This window comes from Vicugna pacos, chromosome 21 (assembly GCF_048564905.1).
Source record: "Vicugna pacos chromosome 21, VicPac4, whole genome shotgun sequence".
NCBI lineage: Eukaryota > Metazoa > Chordata > Mammalia > Artiodactyla > Camelidae > Vicugna > Vicugna pacos.
Window position 1 is genome coordinate 10,147,078 of NC_133007.1, and position 20,046 is coordinate 10,167,123.

The 20,046-nt window shown below is 46.3% G+C and overlaps 1 protein-coding gene across 1 annotated transcript in view; it reads right to left on the minus strand.

Moving 5' to 3' along the window:
- The window catches only part of PAPPA2 (pappalysin 2), a 245,644-nt gene that overhangs the window by 125,226 nt on the left and 100,372 nt on the right, over positions 1 to 20,046 (minus strand). The window contains exons 5-8 of the mRNA XM_006199611.4: positions 11,015 to 11,308; positions 9,105 to 9,297; positions 4,912 to 5,033; positions 1,433 to 1,922 (exon numbers count right to left, since the gene is read on the minus strand). Coding sequence (XP_006199673.2) covers positions 1,433 to 1,922; positions 4,912 to 5,033; positions 9,105 to 9,297; positions 11,015 to 11,308 — 1,099 coding nt within the window. The remainder of the gene's footprint in view (positions 1 to 1,432; positions 1,923 to 4,911; positions 5,034 to 9,104; positions 9,298 to 11,014; positions 11,309 to 20,046) is intronic.

Sequence of the window (20,046 nt, forward strand, 5' to 3'; positions counted from 1 at the left end):
CTGCCTTATTGAAGTAACCCAAAAATAATCATTTTTTCTTTTCAAATCCATCCCATGATCTATCCTCCTATTTGTATGAACTTTTGACCATTTCACTGACTTCTCATCTAATTCAGAGCCAACATGGGAAGAAAAAGGTAGTAAAATTAAGGTAAACACTTGACTTTTTTGTAGCCATGGCAGAATGAAAAAAGGTCACAAACTCCCCCCACTGCAGACACATGCCCCTCTGTGATTTGACTTCACTGCTTCTCTCATCAGGATATAGAATCTATTTTGCCGCCCTCAGAATCTGGAATTGACTGTGTGACCTGCTTTGCCTAGTGGAATGTCATCACGAGGAATGTTAGCAGAGGCTTGAAAAGTGTGAGTGTTTGCGGACTTGCTCTCCCTACTTCTGGAAAGCCTTCCATCATGAGAACATGTCCAGGCAAAGCCTCCTAGCGAAGGAGAGACAATGTGAAGAGAGTGCTTCATCCTTCCAGCCATGCCAGCATCTTAGCTGAGCCTCCGAGTGCATGAGGTCATCTGGGGCCACACAGCCCTGGACCCAAGCGAGCTCAGAGGAATACACCCAGCCAACCCAGAGAACCATGAGAAAAAGTTTGTTGTTTTAATCCAGTATGTTTTGTGATGATTTCTAATGCCGTAAAAACAATCCAATATAGCACCTCTGATAAAACTTTTCTTTTACCCTAAATTCTGCCCTTGGGGCAGTCTCTCCGAGGAAAATTATGAGGTGAGGAGAATTTGCCTTTGGAGATACCAGTCTCCTAAACTAGACACAGAAACTCCTTAAGCCAATGATCTGATCTCAGTCTGTATCCCCACCACTGAGCACACAGTGCCAAAGGCACTTAGGAACTCACTAAATGCAGAAAAAAAAAAACAGAAGGAGAAGGAGGAGAGCTGGAAGAGAAGGAAAGAGAGAGGGAGGAAGGGAGGAATGAGAAATGAACACGTCCTGAAACTAAGTACAGTGTCTGCAGGACCCTTGGCTTCTCTGCTTAGCTGTGGAAGAGCTGACTATCCCCTTTGAAAGTTTAGGAGCTGGGGCAGGTTATTTAAAAGTTACATCAAGGATCAGAAATCAAATTTTGTCACCTGATAGGAGTATGTGACTCTGATCAGCCTATTTATGGTAAGTACTTTCAGTCCAACTGAAACACATCGTCTAGTAATCTCTTTTCTCCATAATCATAATGATGGTATCCAGAGTCAGAGCACCTGCCTGTCCCTTTCTGAGACATACCTGTCTTCATCGCAGCTATGCCACTTTAGAATAAAACCCCCTCTGAGATTCTGAACATTTTTCCAAATAACGGCATGTCAGAATGCTAAAAAAAAAAAAAATGGGGAAAAAGGAAGCCAAACCCACTCCCAAAGCCTCAGGAAGCCCCATGGTTCAGAAAAGCCCTACGGCCCAACTCACATGTCTGTGAACTTCCTGTGCAGATGTGTCACCACCACGGACGAGCCACTGGCAAACGGGGGCTCACGGAGAACCTGGTACCTCACAGGCCTGCAGCCAGAACACAGGGGACTGTGGGGACGAGAAGTCAGGAGAGCTGCATCGATCTCCATCCGCTCATCAAAGGTGTAGACTTTCGCCCCCAAGACCTTCCCATCCACGTGCAGCTTGATAGTGAGTGGGGTGTCACAGAAAGTTTCTAAGGGGCCTAGGTGCACAGACTCCTGGTGTTCCAGCAAGATCTCTGTGTCAAAGAGCGCCTGGGAGGAATCCATGGAGAGGTAGGTGACCCACAGGGTGAGAGTGTCGGCTTGGACTGGGTGCTGGAAGAGCAGCTCCAGGCTACAGCCTTCCGCAGGGCAGGGGACCGTCATGTTCATGTGGTACAGGTGGAGCTCGGGACTCCAGGCCTGCAAGCTTGGCTCACAGGGTTGATCCACGTCTGGAGGCCCTGAGGGAGACGAGGAGAAAGACCGATGATCAGGAACCAGCACTAAAAATGAGGATCCCACATCAACAGCCAGAAAGAAGGCTGAAGAAGAGAACTTTGAGCAAGTTCTTATGGAAGCTGGTCAGCTTAGTAGGTTCAGTGTTAAGTATGACTGAGGACAAAAGGGGAGCAATTCAAATGGGCACCTTGACACGGTGCCCTTGAATAAGAGAAATCCAACATGGCCTTGGGAATGGAGGGACCCAGATCCTAGGTGGAAACACGCAGATAAAGTGAGTCACATCCTTACAGAATCCTTGAGCAGAGGAGAATTCTTTGCACTTAGTTTATTAAAAATGTATGATAAATGAATGCTCTGAAGCCCTGCTTTATTTGTGATTAAGGCCAGTGTTTGTTGCAGCCTCGTGGCATCCTATTTAGGCTCTTCACAAAACTTCTTTGATTCCCTAAGATCACACCTTAGCCGTCCTGCCAATGGACTGCTAGCCAAACCTTAAAACCAGACATTGAAACTTCCCTTTTAGTTCAGGTATGTGTAAGCAGGCAGATCACCTTGTGGAGGAAACTGCAGGCAGGAAGTAGAAACACTTTCCTCGAGTGGGGAAAAAAAAATTAAAGGGAGATTCAGTAGCCAAGCACAAATATATGGTGAAAAATCAAATATCACAAACGTATTAAGGTCAGCTCTGTGGAAATAATCTATACAAGGTGGTTTCTTTTCTATCACATGAGGGGAATTGAAAGGAAACTGCTAAATTAGGAAGCAGGAGTTAGGCTCTAATCGATACTGAGCACTAGCTGTGCCACGGTGGCGGGTCTCTCTAAGCCTCGATTTCCTCATTTATAAAATAAGCACTATTTAACCCCTGCCTTCCTGGGTTAGTGCAGAAGAGCTTTACAACGTTCCATAGAAACATTTGCAAATGACATCTGCGAAACAGGAATGATTTTTGCCCTTCAAGGTTTGGAAAATAATGTTTCAAAGTGCAGAGGAAATGAGTTCAAAGGTGTGTGTGTCTGTGTGCGTGTGTTACATCTTATGGTCCCTATTGTTTTTTCCCTATATTGTGGATCCATTCACTCATTAATTCAACAAAAATTGACTAGGTACCTCTTTTACACCTAGCACTAATCTAGGTGTTGGAGATACAGCAGTGAACAAGAGAGAGGTCTTGCCCTCACATACCTTACCACAGGGTGACAGGTACAACAATAAATAGATAAAGAGCCATAAGTATAAATAATTCCAAGTGGTAATGTCATCTCTGAACAAAAATAAAGGCCAATAAGAGACTAGAGAATGATGGAGTGAGGCTGGGGGCTATTTCAGATCATGGTGCCAGGCAAGGTCTCTCCAAGAAAATGAGATTTAAGCAGCAAATATGTCTGGTTCAATTTTCTACTCCTCACAGCATTCAGGATGTAGCTGGTGGTCAATACACGTCCACAAAGTGTCATTAAATACATCTGGATCATATCTGTAAATATATGTGTTTGTACATGTTCCGCTGGGAAGTCAGTTCCTTTCATTGTGCACATTTAAAATATGAGTTGATTCTTCACATGTTCAAAGCAAAGGAAGACCAGTATTTCCTAGCAGCATTTGCCAACAGTCATCCCCGGATATTAGCTGAGTAAAGGCACCTGGAAGCTAGCTCAACAGCAGCGCTGTCAGGAAGTTTTTATTATGATCTTCTGTTAAAATATGAAGTGGAGCTCTGGAAAGTGGATTTGGTTTGCTTGGAGACACAATACAAGTGTCTTCTAATTGTCCAGAACTTGTAACTCCTTTCACCTCTACCAGATAACTTTACATTTTTCCAATAATCAAAGTGAAAAAAAGTGCAGGGCCAGAGAGTCAAACAGGCATTCAAACCCTAGCACAGGACAAACTGTTGGCCACAAAAATGGCCTTTCATGAAATACCAATCTTTAAACAAGTCCTACCCAGGGCCAGTGTAAATTTTATAGTCACTTTCCATTCTTCCTGAAAACTCATTTGAAAAAAGTCCTATATAATCAATCGAGTCCATTGGTTCCCTCCTCCTCCTTAAGGCTCCTGTCATTTGAGTAACTGGGAGCCCAAGGAGACACCACAGACTCTTAGACCAATGTTCTCCTTCTTTTCGGTCAGAGTCAAGACTGCAAACTAACTCAGACAGGACTGTGTCCAACACACCTTTCTGAGTAGCTTTTAAGATCTTAAGTAATATAAGAAAAAGAAAAGGATGATGACCGGGTAAGCACTGAAGATGGGGACGATGGATGAGTTCAAGCCATTCACCCAAAGATGCTGAAACTCCATGTCAACAGCATTTTCTGGACTTGGATTGGAACAACACTTCTGCTCTAATTCGTCTTAAAGGGAATGATACACATATGTGAGTGACTGTGCAACTGAGAAAGTCGGGGGAGGGACTGGAGAGGGGACAGCTAAAAACATCTTCCCCCTTCCAAAGCCGAGCTCAGATCACATCCAAAGCACAACCAGTACCAGTGATTAATGGGCTAATAAAACAGAGAACGATTAGTTTGGAACACCTAGTCCACCTCACCCCCACCCCCCACCCAGACTGGCTTGGTTGTGTGTGTGACTGTTCCCTGCAATGTGTTCTCTATTACCCTCCTGACACAGGGGAGTAGGAGATCCGCTTACGTTGTCATATGGCAAAGCTGCTCCACGGACTGGGAGGCACGCGTCATGCGACACGCCTGAGACATCTCACCCTGAAGTCCCCAGCCTCTGTGCTGACCTCCGCTTCACCACAGCCACTGGGCCACCACGTGAAGCACACGTGGGACATCCACACAAAGGCAGAGTCACTCCCAGAGCCCTGGAGATACCCAGCAAATTACACACACACACTCGCACATGCACGCACACACACACACAGTACCTTTTTGTCACCACGCCCCCGTTCCTCCCTTTACATCCACCCCCACTCTCAGTGGCCACCAAGGTGTAAGTGAAAATGCCATGGTCCTTTACCCACAGCCTCCTCCGGAGTCCAGTAGCCCGAGGAGTCGCACACGCGCCGGGAGGAAGCCGTGTGCACGTACTGACGGAACGTCCCGTCTTCAGTGCAGGCGCCACACACGCTGCCGGGGACCCTGGGAAAACAGTGGGTGGGGGGAGAGATGGGGAGAAGAGATCAGATGAACTGGGATAACGAAATTCAGAAGACCTTTGAGGGCAGGGGAGTGGCCATGGGTAGTGAGGCCCTAGGGGGTAACTGGGAACACAATAGCTTCTCGACTCACGTCCTTCTTGTACAGACCTCATCTTTGCAAAATTCATAGTGACATGAAAATCTCAAGGTTATGAAGCAGAAGAATTTAACTAAGTCATAAAGGAGGCCTGTGGAGATGAAAGAGGGCTTCCATCCTAGGAACAGTCAACACAGAATAATTACAATCTGAATCTTTCAACATAAAATTCCTTTTACACTGACTCTCAATAAGTTATCCAAAGGCTCCTTGCCTTCCCCTGACTAAAACAGACAACAGCTTTCACAGTAAACTTATTAACTATATGTGGTTTTATGTTGTAGACTCTCTACTTTTAATCACACACATAAAAGTCATACGAAATGTCACGCCCCTTGGCTCTCCAGCGCCTATAGAGACATATCTAAATTCCTCACCATGATTCAAGGTGCTTCAGAAGACAGCTCCAGCCTTACCTACTTCAGTTCCTTCATGAATTTTATTTTACGTCCTCATCACAAGAAATAATCACCATTTCCCAAATACATCCTATACTTCACAGCTCCGTGAAACGTGCTATTCTCTCTCCTGCTAAACAGCCTTTCCAAGTTTCTCTGTTTAGCAAGCTCCTACTCATTCTTCAAAACCCAAGCCAATGTAACCTTTGCAGTGGCACTTAGCCTGACTGCTTTGAAGGGCCAGCACTCTCCCCACTGGGCCCCCACTGCACTTTCTGGCTCCTGTCTTGGGGCACTGACCTGCGGTGCTGAGAATTCCCGTTCCCTTTCCTTCCCCTTTGCCAATGAGCAGGTCCACACCAAGCTCTATTCTTTTATGTCCAGCAGTTAGGACAGGGACTGGCCTCAGCAGCCCCTCTGTGAGACCTTACCGTATGGGCATCCCTGAGACTATTACTACATCCATAAAGAGCTCTTCAAAACAGACTCATGGGCATAGAAAACAAACTGCGGTTTCCAGGGAGCAAAAGAGGGGAGGGATAGCTTAGGAGTTTGGGATTAACAGATACACACATTACTGTATATAAAGTAAATAAACAACAGGGACCAACTGTATATTCACTTTCTTATAATGAGCTGTAATGGAAAAGAATCTGAAAAAATATATACATAATTGTGTACATGTAGAACTGAAGCGCTTTGCTGTACACCTGAAACTTACATTGTAAATCAAAGACACTTCTACACATCAATTAAAAAAACAGCTCTTCAAGCACCATATCTTGAGGAGGTAAAGACAACAACAGCTAAGTAAGCAGGGGAAATCACTTGATGAGGCCAGTCGCAGATACTTCCTCTTTCTTCTTAATTTATTTAAGTATACATGCTGTACAATATTCTGTAAGTCACATGTATATGATATACAAATCACTTTTAAAGGTGATACTCCATGTATAATTATTATAAAATATTGACTATATCCCCCATGTTGTAAATATATCCTTGTGGCTTATTTTATACCTACCAGCTCGTAGAAGCCCAGCTGTGAACTATACATCTGAAAACAGAGGCATCAAATCAAGGTCTCTCAACAGGCTGGGGGAGAAAAGCCAAATCTTGCAATATAATGGAAAAGCAGCATTGCTAATAATCATGCTCCCAGCTCCTATCTATTAATCACTCTATATAGCTGGCATGGCCCCAGTAGGTGCTTTTCATAAATTATTTCCTAATCCCCGTAAGAAGCCTGTTTACAAATGAGGACACTCCGGCTCAGAGAGATTAAGGAAATTGCCTGAAGTCACAACAAGTCTCTTAATTCTTCTGAGCAAGTTCCCAAACACCAGCAAGGGTCCGGGACTTTGGCAATGAAAAGGTGTCGTTCACTCCAACCTCTGACTCCAGGCAGCACCCAGCTTCTGGTGTGGACACAACTCCAAACCACATTTCCCTGATGCGCTTGGCTCTTCCGGGGCTGCTGCCGAGTGCGTGGCTGGGCTGCTCTCTGACATAAAGGCTCCAAACACCCACTGGGGAGGAGTAAACACAATTCCAGGCGTGACACACATCGCCGGGTATGTGACGTGAGTCTCCCCGATGCACGTGTCGGGAGGCCTCAGCCCTGTAGCCCACCTCGCTGAGAAAAGGAAGCCAACTGCAGCCTTTCCTGCCAACAGACTCGCGGCAAGCCAGCGCTGATGTCTGCTTTATCGTAACGTTTGTACCAGAGAGAGCACTGAAAGATTAAATTGTTTACACGTGTTACATAAACTGATGTAAAACACGGGTTTGCACATGCCCACAGAGGACCTACTGTTCGGCCAGAGCGACCCAAGCCGCACAAGGTCAGACTTTCAGGAAGAGGATTCTTACTCACATCACAGGGATATATGCTGGCTCACGGAGGGAGCCAGTGAGATGATGGGAGCTGGTGATGTTCTAAACTGCTTTGTAGGACTGCGGGGTCCAAGTGACGTTGTGCATTAAATGTACACCAAAGCATCAAGGACAGGGAGCAAGACCCCAGAAGGCTGGGAAGATCGCTTTGAAAAATGATTCGCCTGCTTCCTCCCATCCTCGCTGTCTCTCCCTGTCCTCTCTCCCAGGCTTTCAGCAGAGCTGGAGTGCATGGAATCTTGCTTCAGGGACGTTCAGCTCCCTAGCTGGGATCTGACACCCAGGAGGGAAATGTGACACACGGAAGAGGGGCTACCTACCTGCTAAATGAGAGAGCTCTAAATTCAAGGAAATAACCAATTCCATATCCCCCATTTCTGAAATTCCAGGGGATGCCTGCAACTCCCCTCTACTCTAGCCGTGGGGTTTTGGGCTAGCCACCATATGCTTCTCTCTGCCTTGGATTGCTCACTTAGATAGCAAGGCTTGGGCTCAGGGCAAGTGAGACAGGAGGGAAGGGGGCAGGGCACAACCACTGAAAGAATGACACAGCAAGTAGCACCAAGATGGTGGAAGATTCAACTCCCTGTGGACCTTGAGCTTCAATATACACTCATTGAAATACAATAGCATGCTGAATGGCACTCCTATAGGTGCCAGGACAGTTTCAAGGCTGACCATGAAAGGTCAAAGGGTGAGTGATGATGGCCCAGTTTCTGGGAATCCCAGCCCCTTCCCCATCGTCACTGAAATAATGCTCCCACTTGTTAGCATGTGAAGTTACCGAGCCCATAAAACCAACGACCCCCACACCTCCTGGCCGCACTCCTTTCCGAGTGTATCCTGAGTGCATGATGGCACTTAGCCCCCGCAGTCCCACAAAGCCGTTTGAGCGCCATCAGCTCCCCCTGTGAGTCAACATCTATCTGTGTATTAGGTGTTTGTTGTGGCGACCAAGAGACAAAGGCACAAAACACAGTCCCGCCCCCAAGGAGCTGCCCGGTGAGTGGGGCAGTTAGGAAAATGAACAGCTGATGACAATTCCATACGACAGTAGGTGTAAGCGGGGCAGGCACGGGGTACAGCAGGAGGCAGGGACGACACTCGGAGCGCCCCCACGAGCCAGTTAAGCCCTGACACGCAGCTTGTGGCAGTGAGTAGCCGGCCACCACCCACCCCCAGAACTGCCTGGAGGAACACACCTCCCCTCCCCTCCTCCGGACACCACTGCGCAAGTAGTGAGTCTTTATACACCTGTTCCACCCTCATACAAAGGCCTAGACAGGTGACAAGGGCCACCTCAGTTTTGTCAGGTCATTTGTATCACATGTGTCAACCTCTTCACAGCTCCTGGAAGCCCACCAGACGTGACAGAAGGAGACACCCGACACGCCCCTCGCCAAGGAGCGGGCACACACGCTGCACCACCGGCCGACGCGGGAGCCCCGGGAGCTCCGCTCAGGGGATGAGTGCTGAGCGGCTGGCGGGCGCAGTCCTGAGCAGCGGGGCTCAAGTGCGCGGCTCCAGACTGGCGTTGCCCCGACTTCACGTCCGTCCCCTTGTTGATAAGAAATGCCACTGGGGAAGACCCCCGCTCTCCTAGGGCCAGCGCCCCTCTCACCTGTCGTACACAACTCCGCTAATCGGGGGCAGCCAGTGGACAGTGAGGGACTTGCGGGTCTGCCCGATGACCATGGGCGGGAGGGGGATGGGGGTGGGCTTCCGGCTTTGACTCCACTGCTGATACACGAGGTCCAAGTAGCAGTGCATTCGGGCCACCTGGTTGGGGGTGAAGCTGTCAGTGCAGTCATCATCTGCGGAGACGGAAAAAGGGAACAGGAGAGATGGAGGTTTTAACCGGTAAAGTCCACTCACCAAGGCAGGGACAGATTTTGCTTTGTTCGGGCCTAAGTCACCAGCACCTAACACAACGTCTCGCTCTTAACGGCTCCATAAACACTTGTCGAATGAATAAAGGTACCCAGGTCTGGAAAGCATCTAGGCTGGAAGCGGGAGAGAGGAGGCAGAGCACTCACTTATCTCCAAAGCAACCTGGGCTTGATGTTTACCTCGATGTTGGACCCGGGTGAGGCTCGCGCCCTGGGGTGCCGGGTTGCTCTGAACTGACACTGCTTATTCAGGAAACCACAAGATGGCAGTGTTTCAGCACACGGCCTTTCAATTCACAAACACTTGCGGAACTGCAGGCACCTGCTTCATGCTCTGTGACTTTGGCCACCGTTAGTGAGCATTCAGCGGAAATGCTCATGAGATGAGACAACCAAAAAGTCAAGGAGGCAGCAGGACTGGGGATGGAGGTCCCCAACTTCCCTTTGGGGCTGGCAAAATTTCCTGTCAGGTACACTATCCACAGGGTTAGAACAGGAGGTATCTTAGTTTTGAGGCCTTTTCCCATGAAACTGCACCAAACACTCCCTCTGCTTCTTAGATGTCCCCTCTGCGGCCCCCTGCCTAGTCCCCTGCTCTGGCGAGGGCCACTGCGTGCTTCCTGGGGGACACAGGCACGCCTGTCCTGATGAATCTGAGGCACCGGAATCCTGCACCAACCTGAGCCTTAGATAGGAAACCTCTGGTGGGTCACCGAAAGGACAGCTCCCCGCTCTTTCCTCCCTTCAAAGGCCCGGCGAGGGTCTTGTTGTTTATCGCTTTTTTTTCTTTGTTAGCTAGTTCCAGAATTTATCACCAAACAAGCCCCTGGACTTTATAGAAAAATTACCTCCTTCTTTTACCACGGAAATAAGTCATCAGATCAAAGAAGTCCTTAATTTTAGGAATAAATTTAAGTCTATTATCAGGAGACAATGACTACGATTACTTTTTGATAGAAACAGGGAAGGCGTGAGAGGACAAAGAAGAAGCAAATCCACGATAAAGAAACCAGACGATATAGTTGTTCCCAGGGCCAGGAAAGCACCATTTTTTTTTTTAAAATAAAATGGCACCACTTTTTTTTTTGTAGGCAAGTTAAGAATCAACCCTTGGCCGATACTGGAAGAAGAGAATCAGATACTTTAAAAAACGACATAAAAATAAAAGGAACTCAGTTTAAAATTAACCAGGGTCATCTTCTTGACTAACTTCAAAAATAGTACAAACAGCCACCTTGACCCAGAAACCTCTTTGTCCATCACTTTTGGACTCTCCTTCGAGTAAATTCCCAAGAATGTGGGAAAGAACCAAAATAACCAAGTTCTAGAGGTCAACGGGATCTCAAGAGAGCTTTTGGCTTTGTCCCTCCTTTTAACTCTCCAAGATGGAAGTGTGTTTTTCTTTTAATTTTTAGTGGAGGAGAATCTAGTCAAAGAGACCCCTAATATCTTAGTAGTTCTATAAGTTCTTCAAAGGCATGAAAAAAGAGGGTATGTCTTAATAAATACATTTCAACTCTCTGGCATGACTGACTGCGTGATAATCCTCTCTGATCCCCATACCTCCACCCTCCCAGCCCCAAAGGGCTCCCCTGTCATCTTAATAAAAAAAAAACCAAACACATCAAGACTCTTGTGATACCTGTATAACTCATGTAGTTGCTGAATGGAGCCCCTGGGAAGTGGGTGAAGCCGCAGGTGTCATTGGTGGGCTCTGGATCCTGGCACAGCTTACTCTTGGGAGTCGGGGCAGTGTCAGCACAGAGGTCTCCTGTGTCCATGGACGGCACCGTCTCCCTGCAGGGGTCATCGCAGGATTCTCTTTCACTGACCCCTTTGAAGACATGGTAGAGTCCCAGGACATGCCCCACCTCGTGGATCATGATGTTGGTGTGGCCAGGCATGCCGTAATAGGCCGGGTTGAGGACAACACCACCTGCAATGGAAGGTTTGCAAAGCATCTCTAAGCATGTAAGCAACGGCCACCCCTTGTCTTCTGATAGACATTAAGTGTTCAATTCCAGCCTCTAAGGGGGCACTATATAACTTCCAGCAGCATTCATTCCCTGCTCTTCCCTCTGGCCACAAACACCTTTTGAACTAACCAATAAACATGTCTTTAACTTTCGTCGCGGGTGAACGTAGATCTAGGTGCCGGGGACAACAGCACAGACGAGACGACACAGTGGAGGGACAGGATTCTCAGCCCTGGCTGCACGTTAAAAATCACCTAGTGGGGTTGAAAAATACAGATGTCCAAATGCCAACCCCAGTGAAGTGAATCCAGGTATTTGAGGATTGGGTACACGCCTCAGTATTTTTTAAAACTTCTCATGTTGAGAGCCATTGGTCTAAGTGCAAGCACATGGGATTCTCAGAACTTGAACAGCTATCTGACTGTCCAGAAGCTCAGTTTTGTTGTCTATAAAGTGATGATAAGACTTACTTCCTTTTTTAAGCATTTGGCACATTATGGGAGTTTAGTAAAAGACCGCTGTATGTGCTGCTTCTGATTTTATGACCCCTACTCTCAAGGAGCTGATAACCATTGAGACAAAAGTCCAACTGAACTACCATGGAATTCCCAAAGTCGCAGGCACTACAGGACTATGTGCCACCCTCACTCCTCTCAAATCGCCCTGAGAACACCAAGGGAGGTGTTTCAAGTTCCCTGCACTAAATCTGGGCTTCGATGAAAAACCTAGTGGTATCACTATATGCCACAAGGAAAAGGAAAAGACTAAGGATCTCTGAGGGTTCCAACTTCTGTCTAGTTCCCCAATCCCTGCCTCTCTCCTCTATCCCTGGAAAACTTTCCTTCTTCACTCATAAAACTTGTCAGGTTCAGTCCCACCCTCATGTCTAGGACCTGGAACAGGGAATGTCAAGAGCTCTGAACCAATCCTCTGGGGTCCAGAGTCACCCTACCTGTGTTTCCAGGCTGACCCTGCCCTTGTGTCTTACATCTGATTCCAGTTCCCAATTTTTGTTTCATTCTGCTACTTAAGCCCTTCCTATGTCAGTACTCCAGAAGAATAGCCCCACCTTTCTTTTACTAGATCATACGGCAGGGACTAGGTCTCACCCCTCATCTCTATACAGTGCCCTATAGACAAGTACGTACTTGGTTTCAAGGGCAGGACACAATCACCAGGGTATCTGGTGCCGCATCCACTGGTCTCTGTAATGAGCAGCTCAGTCTGCCTTTTTAATGAATACCTTACTGCAAAGGGCATTTTCTAAATCCAAGTTCTGGTTTTTCCCAGTCTACTCAGACATTAACCAAGCCATGCTCAGACTTGTTCTGAGATACACTGTCCACTTTCACATCTAAAACAAAGCTAGACCTCATCTTCCTTGTTTATCACTTCTGTGACTTCCAGAAAAAAAAAAAAACTCTTATTCTCCAACGTTATCTTTTTTTCCTTTTATAAAAACATTTTCTGTATATTTCACTCATCTGTGCATCATTATTATGTCAACATAAAACTAGAAAGTAATTTGAAACCAGATCTATTTCAATCACATCCAGGGTGCCCAGTATTTGAATAAACATGGTGAGATGCAGTATTTCCACTTTTTGAGATGCCTACCCTTTCGGGCTTACATGTTCAGTTGCAGTAATCATCATCATCAAAGTTCACCATTATGGTCTCAGTTCTCCAACAGCAATACCGACCTTCACATCGATGAAGACTCTAAGGGAACACTTTTCTGTTCTCTCTAAATTGCCTACACCAATTTGCCAGAAATCCAACTTTGAAAGGCTACAATGTGCCTATAAATTTTAAGTATGCTGAGTGGTTTTTCCCAACTTGTGTTTATAAACTCTGGTCCCAGCTGATACTTTGCAAAAAACAAAAACAAAACAAAACAAACAACAACAACAACAACAAAAAAACAAGTAGTATCAGTGGTTAAATATGCTTGAGAAAAATGTAGCATGCCATATAGCCTCCTCCAGAAGATTCACATTGTACCTGAGAACCCTTAAGCTCAAGGCCCTGAAAAGTCCTGCAGCAATTTTGTTTAACCCTTTGTTCTCCAAACATTTGAGCACAGAACCTATTTGGGGTAGAACAGTTTTTGACATCTGGAATGCTGCATTACTTGAAGCACAATTCAGGAAACACTACCAAAGACCAAAACATTTCCCAGTCAATCGTTATTTCCTATCCATATTTCCTGCCTCTGAGTAAATATCAAACAGCTCCTCATTCTACGGTCAGCCCAGGCCAAGTCGTCTTGAAATCTCCACCAGCAGTAGAGAAATGAATTAGAGCCAAACAGAAAAAAGGCTCCTGGAAGGAGGAGCATGTCTGAAAGACCGTGTGGGGTGGCAGTGTGGCCCCGGGGCCACTCAAAGTGGATATATGGGTGGTCATGACACGAGTGGGCATCTCACCAACCTCTAAAAGTCTCTGCTTCAACTCCAAATGAGATTTTTTTTTCAAAATCTACAAAGATTCACAGATTCACAGTCTCCTTTCAATAAGCCTGGTTATTTATAAGTGGAGGAAGAAATGTAGAAATGCAAATCTTCAATATTCCCAGCAAATCTCCAACATTCCCAGCAAATCTCCACACCCAGGACAGCTGGCCAGGGTTCTCCTCCTCAGCACCCTTAACACTCACTCCCCAAACAGGCGAATGTAGATTTAACCAGACAGCATTTACATTTTAATGAAAAGCATAAGCCTTTGAACACACTCACTGACAATTATATTTTTGATTCCAGAGAGATGATACTTCTGGCCCCAAATCATCTGTATGGAACACGTGGTAATGAGTTTAGTTACTCTACGTGCATTGTAGAGAACAGTGCATATTCTAATTTAGGGGTAACTGACATATGTTAAGGAAAAAGTCCAAGACCCTGGACCTCTCATAATAATTCTTTCCGCTTGACCTCAACGCTATGGACTAGAACTTAAGGAATCTGAAATACGGTCCTGATCCTAAGTAGCTGTGTGGCAGTGGCCCTGCTCTCTAACCTTCTGCTGGATCTCTTCATCTGGAAGGGAGGGGCTCCTCGGGTTTATGGCTCAGACTCCTTCCTCTTCTCACCCAGCGCCTCTAAGAGTTAGCACGCAGGGCTGTGTGAGACCATCATAAATGCCGCGTGAAGGAACCCGTGTCATGGACTGTCACCACCTGGGCTCGGTGAGTTGTGTTCCTAGACTCCCACTTCTCAGCAGCCTGAGGGAAAGGCAAAAGTCCAGGAACGAGCAGACACAGACATCCTACTCTTGGATCCGCTACTGACGGTCAAGGGATCCAGATGCCCTGCCTGTTCATCCTTACACCCTTCCCACCCTCCCTCCTCTCTCCTGTGCACAGGGGTCCCACGCTGCTCTCACTCCCTCTATTCCAACCAAATCAAACTGGCTAAATCGTTAGGGGAGCGAGTTTTAATCACTCAGAGACATACACCCTGATACACCCATATGGGTAAGAAAGACATTCATTTATTTCATGGTTTAGTTTATAAAAGTTCTTTCACATTTTGATAAAAAAAAATCACACACAGACACACACACACACAGGTATTCATGCCAAAGCCTGAGTGAGGCATAAAGATTCAAAATCTTTCCTCCAGAAGAGAAATGTTGCCCAAAATCTAAAAAGAGGAAGGTGAGGACGTTTTTCCATTAAGAAGGAACAAGACGTGACACACAGTAAGTGAAAAACTGAGTCCCCAGAGCGGCAGCTCCTTTCTGCCCTCTCTGCCATTTGGGTCTGACCGGCAAGAGGCTGCGGAGCTACTGAGTCCACCCTTTCAGGGAAATGAGCAATGCTTTTCTAGGAGAAACTCAATAGAAATAAGGAAAAGATAATACAAAATGCTGCTTTCCAGGACCATTTCACATGAACATTCAAACAAACCATCGTCATCTTCTGAAGTGGACACCTATGCCCCACGCTCGCCTCCATTTTCATTACCAGCAGCATGGGTCAGCCTGCGAGCGGTCACAAGTGGGTCCTCACACCACTGCACAGGAGCCTCTCTCACACCAGGCGGCCTCTGGAGGGAGCGGGGCCCCTTCTTTGGCTGCGCACACTCACTGGAAAGGTACTGATCCTTATTAGGGGAGACATTCCTTTAAAGTGCTCAAGGCTATTTCCTGATCTGTTCAATGGTAATAAGAAGAGTTCCTACCTCATACGGTTGTTATGAAGATCAAAGTAGTAGATAAATAAGCATTTAGCTTATTTCCTAGGACAAAGTAACTCAACATGTGCATCAGATCATTTGTCAATATTACTGTCATTACATAATGCAGCCTGGCCACCCACGCTCATTTGTCCACACCCCTCACTGGCTCCCACCTAACCATCTTCATTCAACAAGAGGATGGAAGCTAGAGTCTGACCACAAACAGGGCAGACCCCCAAGAGTGAAACCAGACATCACCGGCCAAGGTAGACAAACACCCCCACATGAGGAGCTCTGATTTGCTCCCAAGCTGCTCATGCTTTGTTTCCATGTTATTCTTCTCTTGAGACCCATAGGTACCCAGAAGATGGAAATGCATTGGACAGAGTTGCAAACAGACCAGTGTCCATTCTCTTCCTAGACAACATATTGGCATTCAAAAATCATTTGCAGTAGCCTCAAACTAGTGATTGTTGGAAGAGAGGAAATCGTAATGGATTTGGACTATAAGCTTAATTCTTCATAGATCTTGCTGTAAGGTCAGATTTATATAAGACAGCTTTTTCTATCATGTCAGTAATCTCTTCCTCCCCACTTCTCTAGTTATAGAGAATATAATGATCATTTCCTATATTCAAAACCACTGTCTGTGTTTGTTTCTTCATCATCTGGGAGGACAACACTGAAACACAGTTGAGGGATAAAATATGGCGATAGAATGGGAGGGATGGGATTTCCTCTCCTACAGTGGAATCCCTTCCTTTGTGTTCTCTGCTCTCACCTGCCACATTGAAACAGAAAGTAGAAAGATATGCCACTATATGTTTTTCAGCCATACCTTGGCCCCTCAGTCTTCACTCTGAGACCATATCAGACTCTCTCTACTCTCATTCACTCCCCAACCTCCATCCTACAAGGCTTCCTAGGGGCTGATGACCAGACCAGGAGCACTTACTCAGGGGAAGGGGCTGATGACCAGACTGGGAGCACTTACTCAGGGGAAACGTTGGAGCATTAGTGTGGACTGAGGGGCGACATTTTGGAAATACTAACATTTCACCCAAGTGTTTCCTTGCCTCCTCCCGCCTTACTCTATAGCCAGACTTTCCTGCGTTTATTTATTACCTTACTAGGAGGTATGTGACAGAGTGAAAAGCAAGGAAAGAAGTCCTTTTCTGGCTGTGAGGTTCCCAAAGCCCATGCCACTGGGGTCCTGAGAGGACTCCATGGTTTAGCCAGCGTGATGGATAAATGGAGAACAGGAATCCTTGCCTCATGTTACTAATACCACCACCACATCTTAGCCTAGAAAAGATTCTCCTAAGCTGGAGGAAGATAAAAGAGCCAAAAAGGAACTAATGGGAATATACGGTTAGTGGTGGGTCCAGATAGAATGGACTCTACTCCATCATTTGAGACCCCCAGTAAAGGGATAAAGATTCAAACTAGGTGCATGTGATCTGACAACTGGGAAGGGGGCAACATGCCTCATTCCAGTGATGGATTTCTAAGGTGCCTAGTTCTAAAGAAAAGGGCCGACCATTCAGGCTAAGAGGAAAGGGTGACAGCCTTCCAGAGAATCCCTGAAGGTGGAAGACTCTGTGAAGGGAACGAGGGTTATCTCAGGTGAACAGCATCACCTGATGACTAAAGACCAAATGCATCCTCCCCCCTACTGTCTTAGCATTTAGAAACCATCTGTACAGTTAGATACTGCCCCAGGCAAAAGGAACTCAATTGTTTTAAGAATAAATTTCTACTACCCAGCAACACAGGGGCTCAAAATAGAAATTAAGTTCAATTAGAGAAGAATAAACAAAAGTTACATTTCTTGCATCCCTGAATATGCGTACTGGAACTTGAACTCAATACGTGCCAATACCACTAACTTGTGCATAGAACACAGTATGAATGGGGCTCCCTGGATTTAGCAACTGGTGGCCATGTGTGGCACAGCTGTTGTTTAACGGACTGGCAGAGAGAACAAATGCCTTCCTAGAAGACCTTTCAGCTTTGATTATAAGACACAAACTAAAACAGTAAGACAGGGTTGCTGTGTGGTCCAAGGGGTGGTGCAGGAAAAGAGAAGAGAGAGAAGTCGCTGATTAGAAGATGAAATCTCAGTAACAGACAGCCACGCTCCCAAGGTGATGCTTATTCCCAAGTTTCAACTGGCTTTTCCCAGCCTCTCAGCACAAGACCGCCGGAGTGGCACGTGGCAAGGAGAATGATCCCCAAAGTCACTTCTAATTAAAAAAAAAAAAAACTCAGGCAGTTTAAGGAAAGGACATGAGTAGAAATGACTTTAAAACAGTTCTGTAAAACTTTTAGGGCTGAATGCTATATGCCCATAAAACAAGGAGGTTGAAAGCTGGTCTGCAGGTGCCTTCGTAAATACTTCCAGTTCCCGGCTGAAACACGCTCCCAAAATACACTCTTCACAATGAAAGGACAAAGCTCTCAAAGTGTGCGTGGGGGTCTGAGGAAGGAGCACTTCAGGGCAGGGCAAGGGAAGAAAGTGGCAGAGATGGGCTGATAGACAAAGGGAGAGAAAGAATAGAAAAGAGTAAAAAAAATGAAAGTCACAAGCGTTTATCAGAAACGCAGCACACTTTTAACAGAACCAGCCCAGGAACCGTTCATCTTCAAATCTTGTGTTGGCTTCTTAGTTTTACAGCCTGTGGTCTCATGAGAAAGAAGTCCTTGTTCTGGGCAAGACTGAACCAAGAGAAGAATGTGTAGAGAGTAAAGACTTTGCAAAGTCCGATGTCATTTTTTGTCTCCTTTTATACCCTTTCAGCCACTCTTACCCACAACTGACAAGCACTCCGGGCTTTCTGACCACTCCCATATCATGGGAGGAAAGTAATTTGACTAATGAAAACTGAAGATGTTACCAGGCCTTGGATACCTATGATGTAATCCTTTTCTTGCTTCTGGATGAGGGCGGTGCTTCACACAAACACACACACACACCCCTTTATGCTAGAATGTTAGGCACTACAGAGTATGAATGGGAAAGATATTCCCTTTAATTCATTTATTAATTCAGCATTTATTGGGCACCTATGCAGCGTCAAGTACTGCTCTGGGCACCAAGGATTCAGTGACTACGAGGAGATGTTTTAAGAGAGGCAATCTCTCAAGTCATCACATATTAAGCTGATCATTTACTCCACCTACTTATAAATGCATTAACCTGTCTTTGGGGCACCCCAATTTCAGGGCATGTAGTTCATATCCTAGGGCAATTTTGTTCTAAAATTTCAATGTCCAAGTGTGCTCACTACTTCTGAAACTTCAAGGCACCTAAAATAACCCATTTGTTGAATGCCGCTTTCTGACAATTAAATAACCTACAGCAGCAGCCAGTGGGTAATTCCCAGGGACAGTCCTCATCTTGTTCATGTCCTGTAGCCTTTCTCATTAGTGATTCTGTAAGTCTTCACATGGACATGGTGTGCCCCAGTTCACACGTCTTGTTTACTTCCTTATCTCAGGGTAGAATCCCTCTGCTTTGGCTTAGGGTGGAGAAGACGTAGTAGGGACGGGCAGAAATCTGCTCTGCTCCAGTCCATCACTGAGCCGCACCACGGTTTACGCCCCGCAGACTCTGCCACCTCTCCCACTCTGGTTCCTGCACCCACACTCTGCAGAAACGCCTGGGCTGAGATCATCAAAGATTTCCCACTTGTCAGATCATGTCTGTTTCTCAGCACCTGAGGTCTCACCCACATTGTGCATAAATGCGTCACAATTGCCGTCACACCCTGGCTGGTTAGGAGGAAGTCAAGCTTTGTCCCGGGGGACCCCGTACAAAAGCCCTAGGTGAGGAAGAGATGTCTCACCTCTGAGCTCATTGCTACCGCTTTCACCCCCCACCACCACCACACAGCCATCGCTCTGCTTGCCCCCGGATATCTACCACACCTACGTCACTCATGTGGTAGCTCTTCTCCCCCAGCCCATGGGGCCCCATGACACCCCCAGACCCCGACCCAGCAGCCACCCATCTCCCTCAATATGCCAATGATCACTCATTCTTTCCTTCTGTGACTGACAAGGGAACTCCCTTTACTTGTTATAAGCTGCTTTACCACTGCAAGCAATTGGACACCTAAAAACACCCTTTCTTTTCTTTATAAAGGAACCAACATCTTTCTAGGGCACTAAAATCTCTAGGTAGGAGATGAGGTGGGAGGCTGAGTGCACAGCCAGAATCGGGAGCCACAGACATATGGTATTTGGAATTCTATTGCTACTACCACAACTAATGAAGCTGTTATTTATAGAAGCCCTACTATGTGCCAGGGATGCTTCCTCATGCTTGTTATCCCCTGTGTGTGAGGGCACTAAGGCCCAGAGAGGTGACTTGCTCAAGATACTTTTGTTCCTATCTATCAGAAGCCATAGCCCACTCTATCATTCAAAGACTTTTTTTTTTTTTCCTACAAGGATCACATTATCTGGACTCCTTTGAAGATCCTGTATGTCTAGATCCCCATTATGAGCCAGGT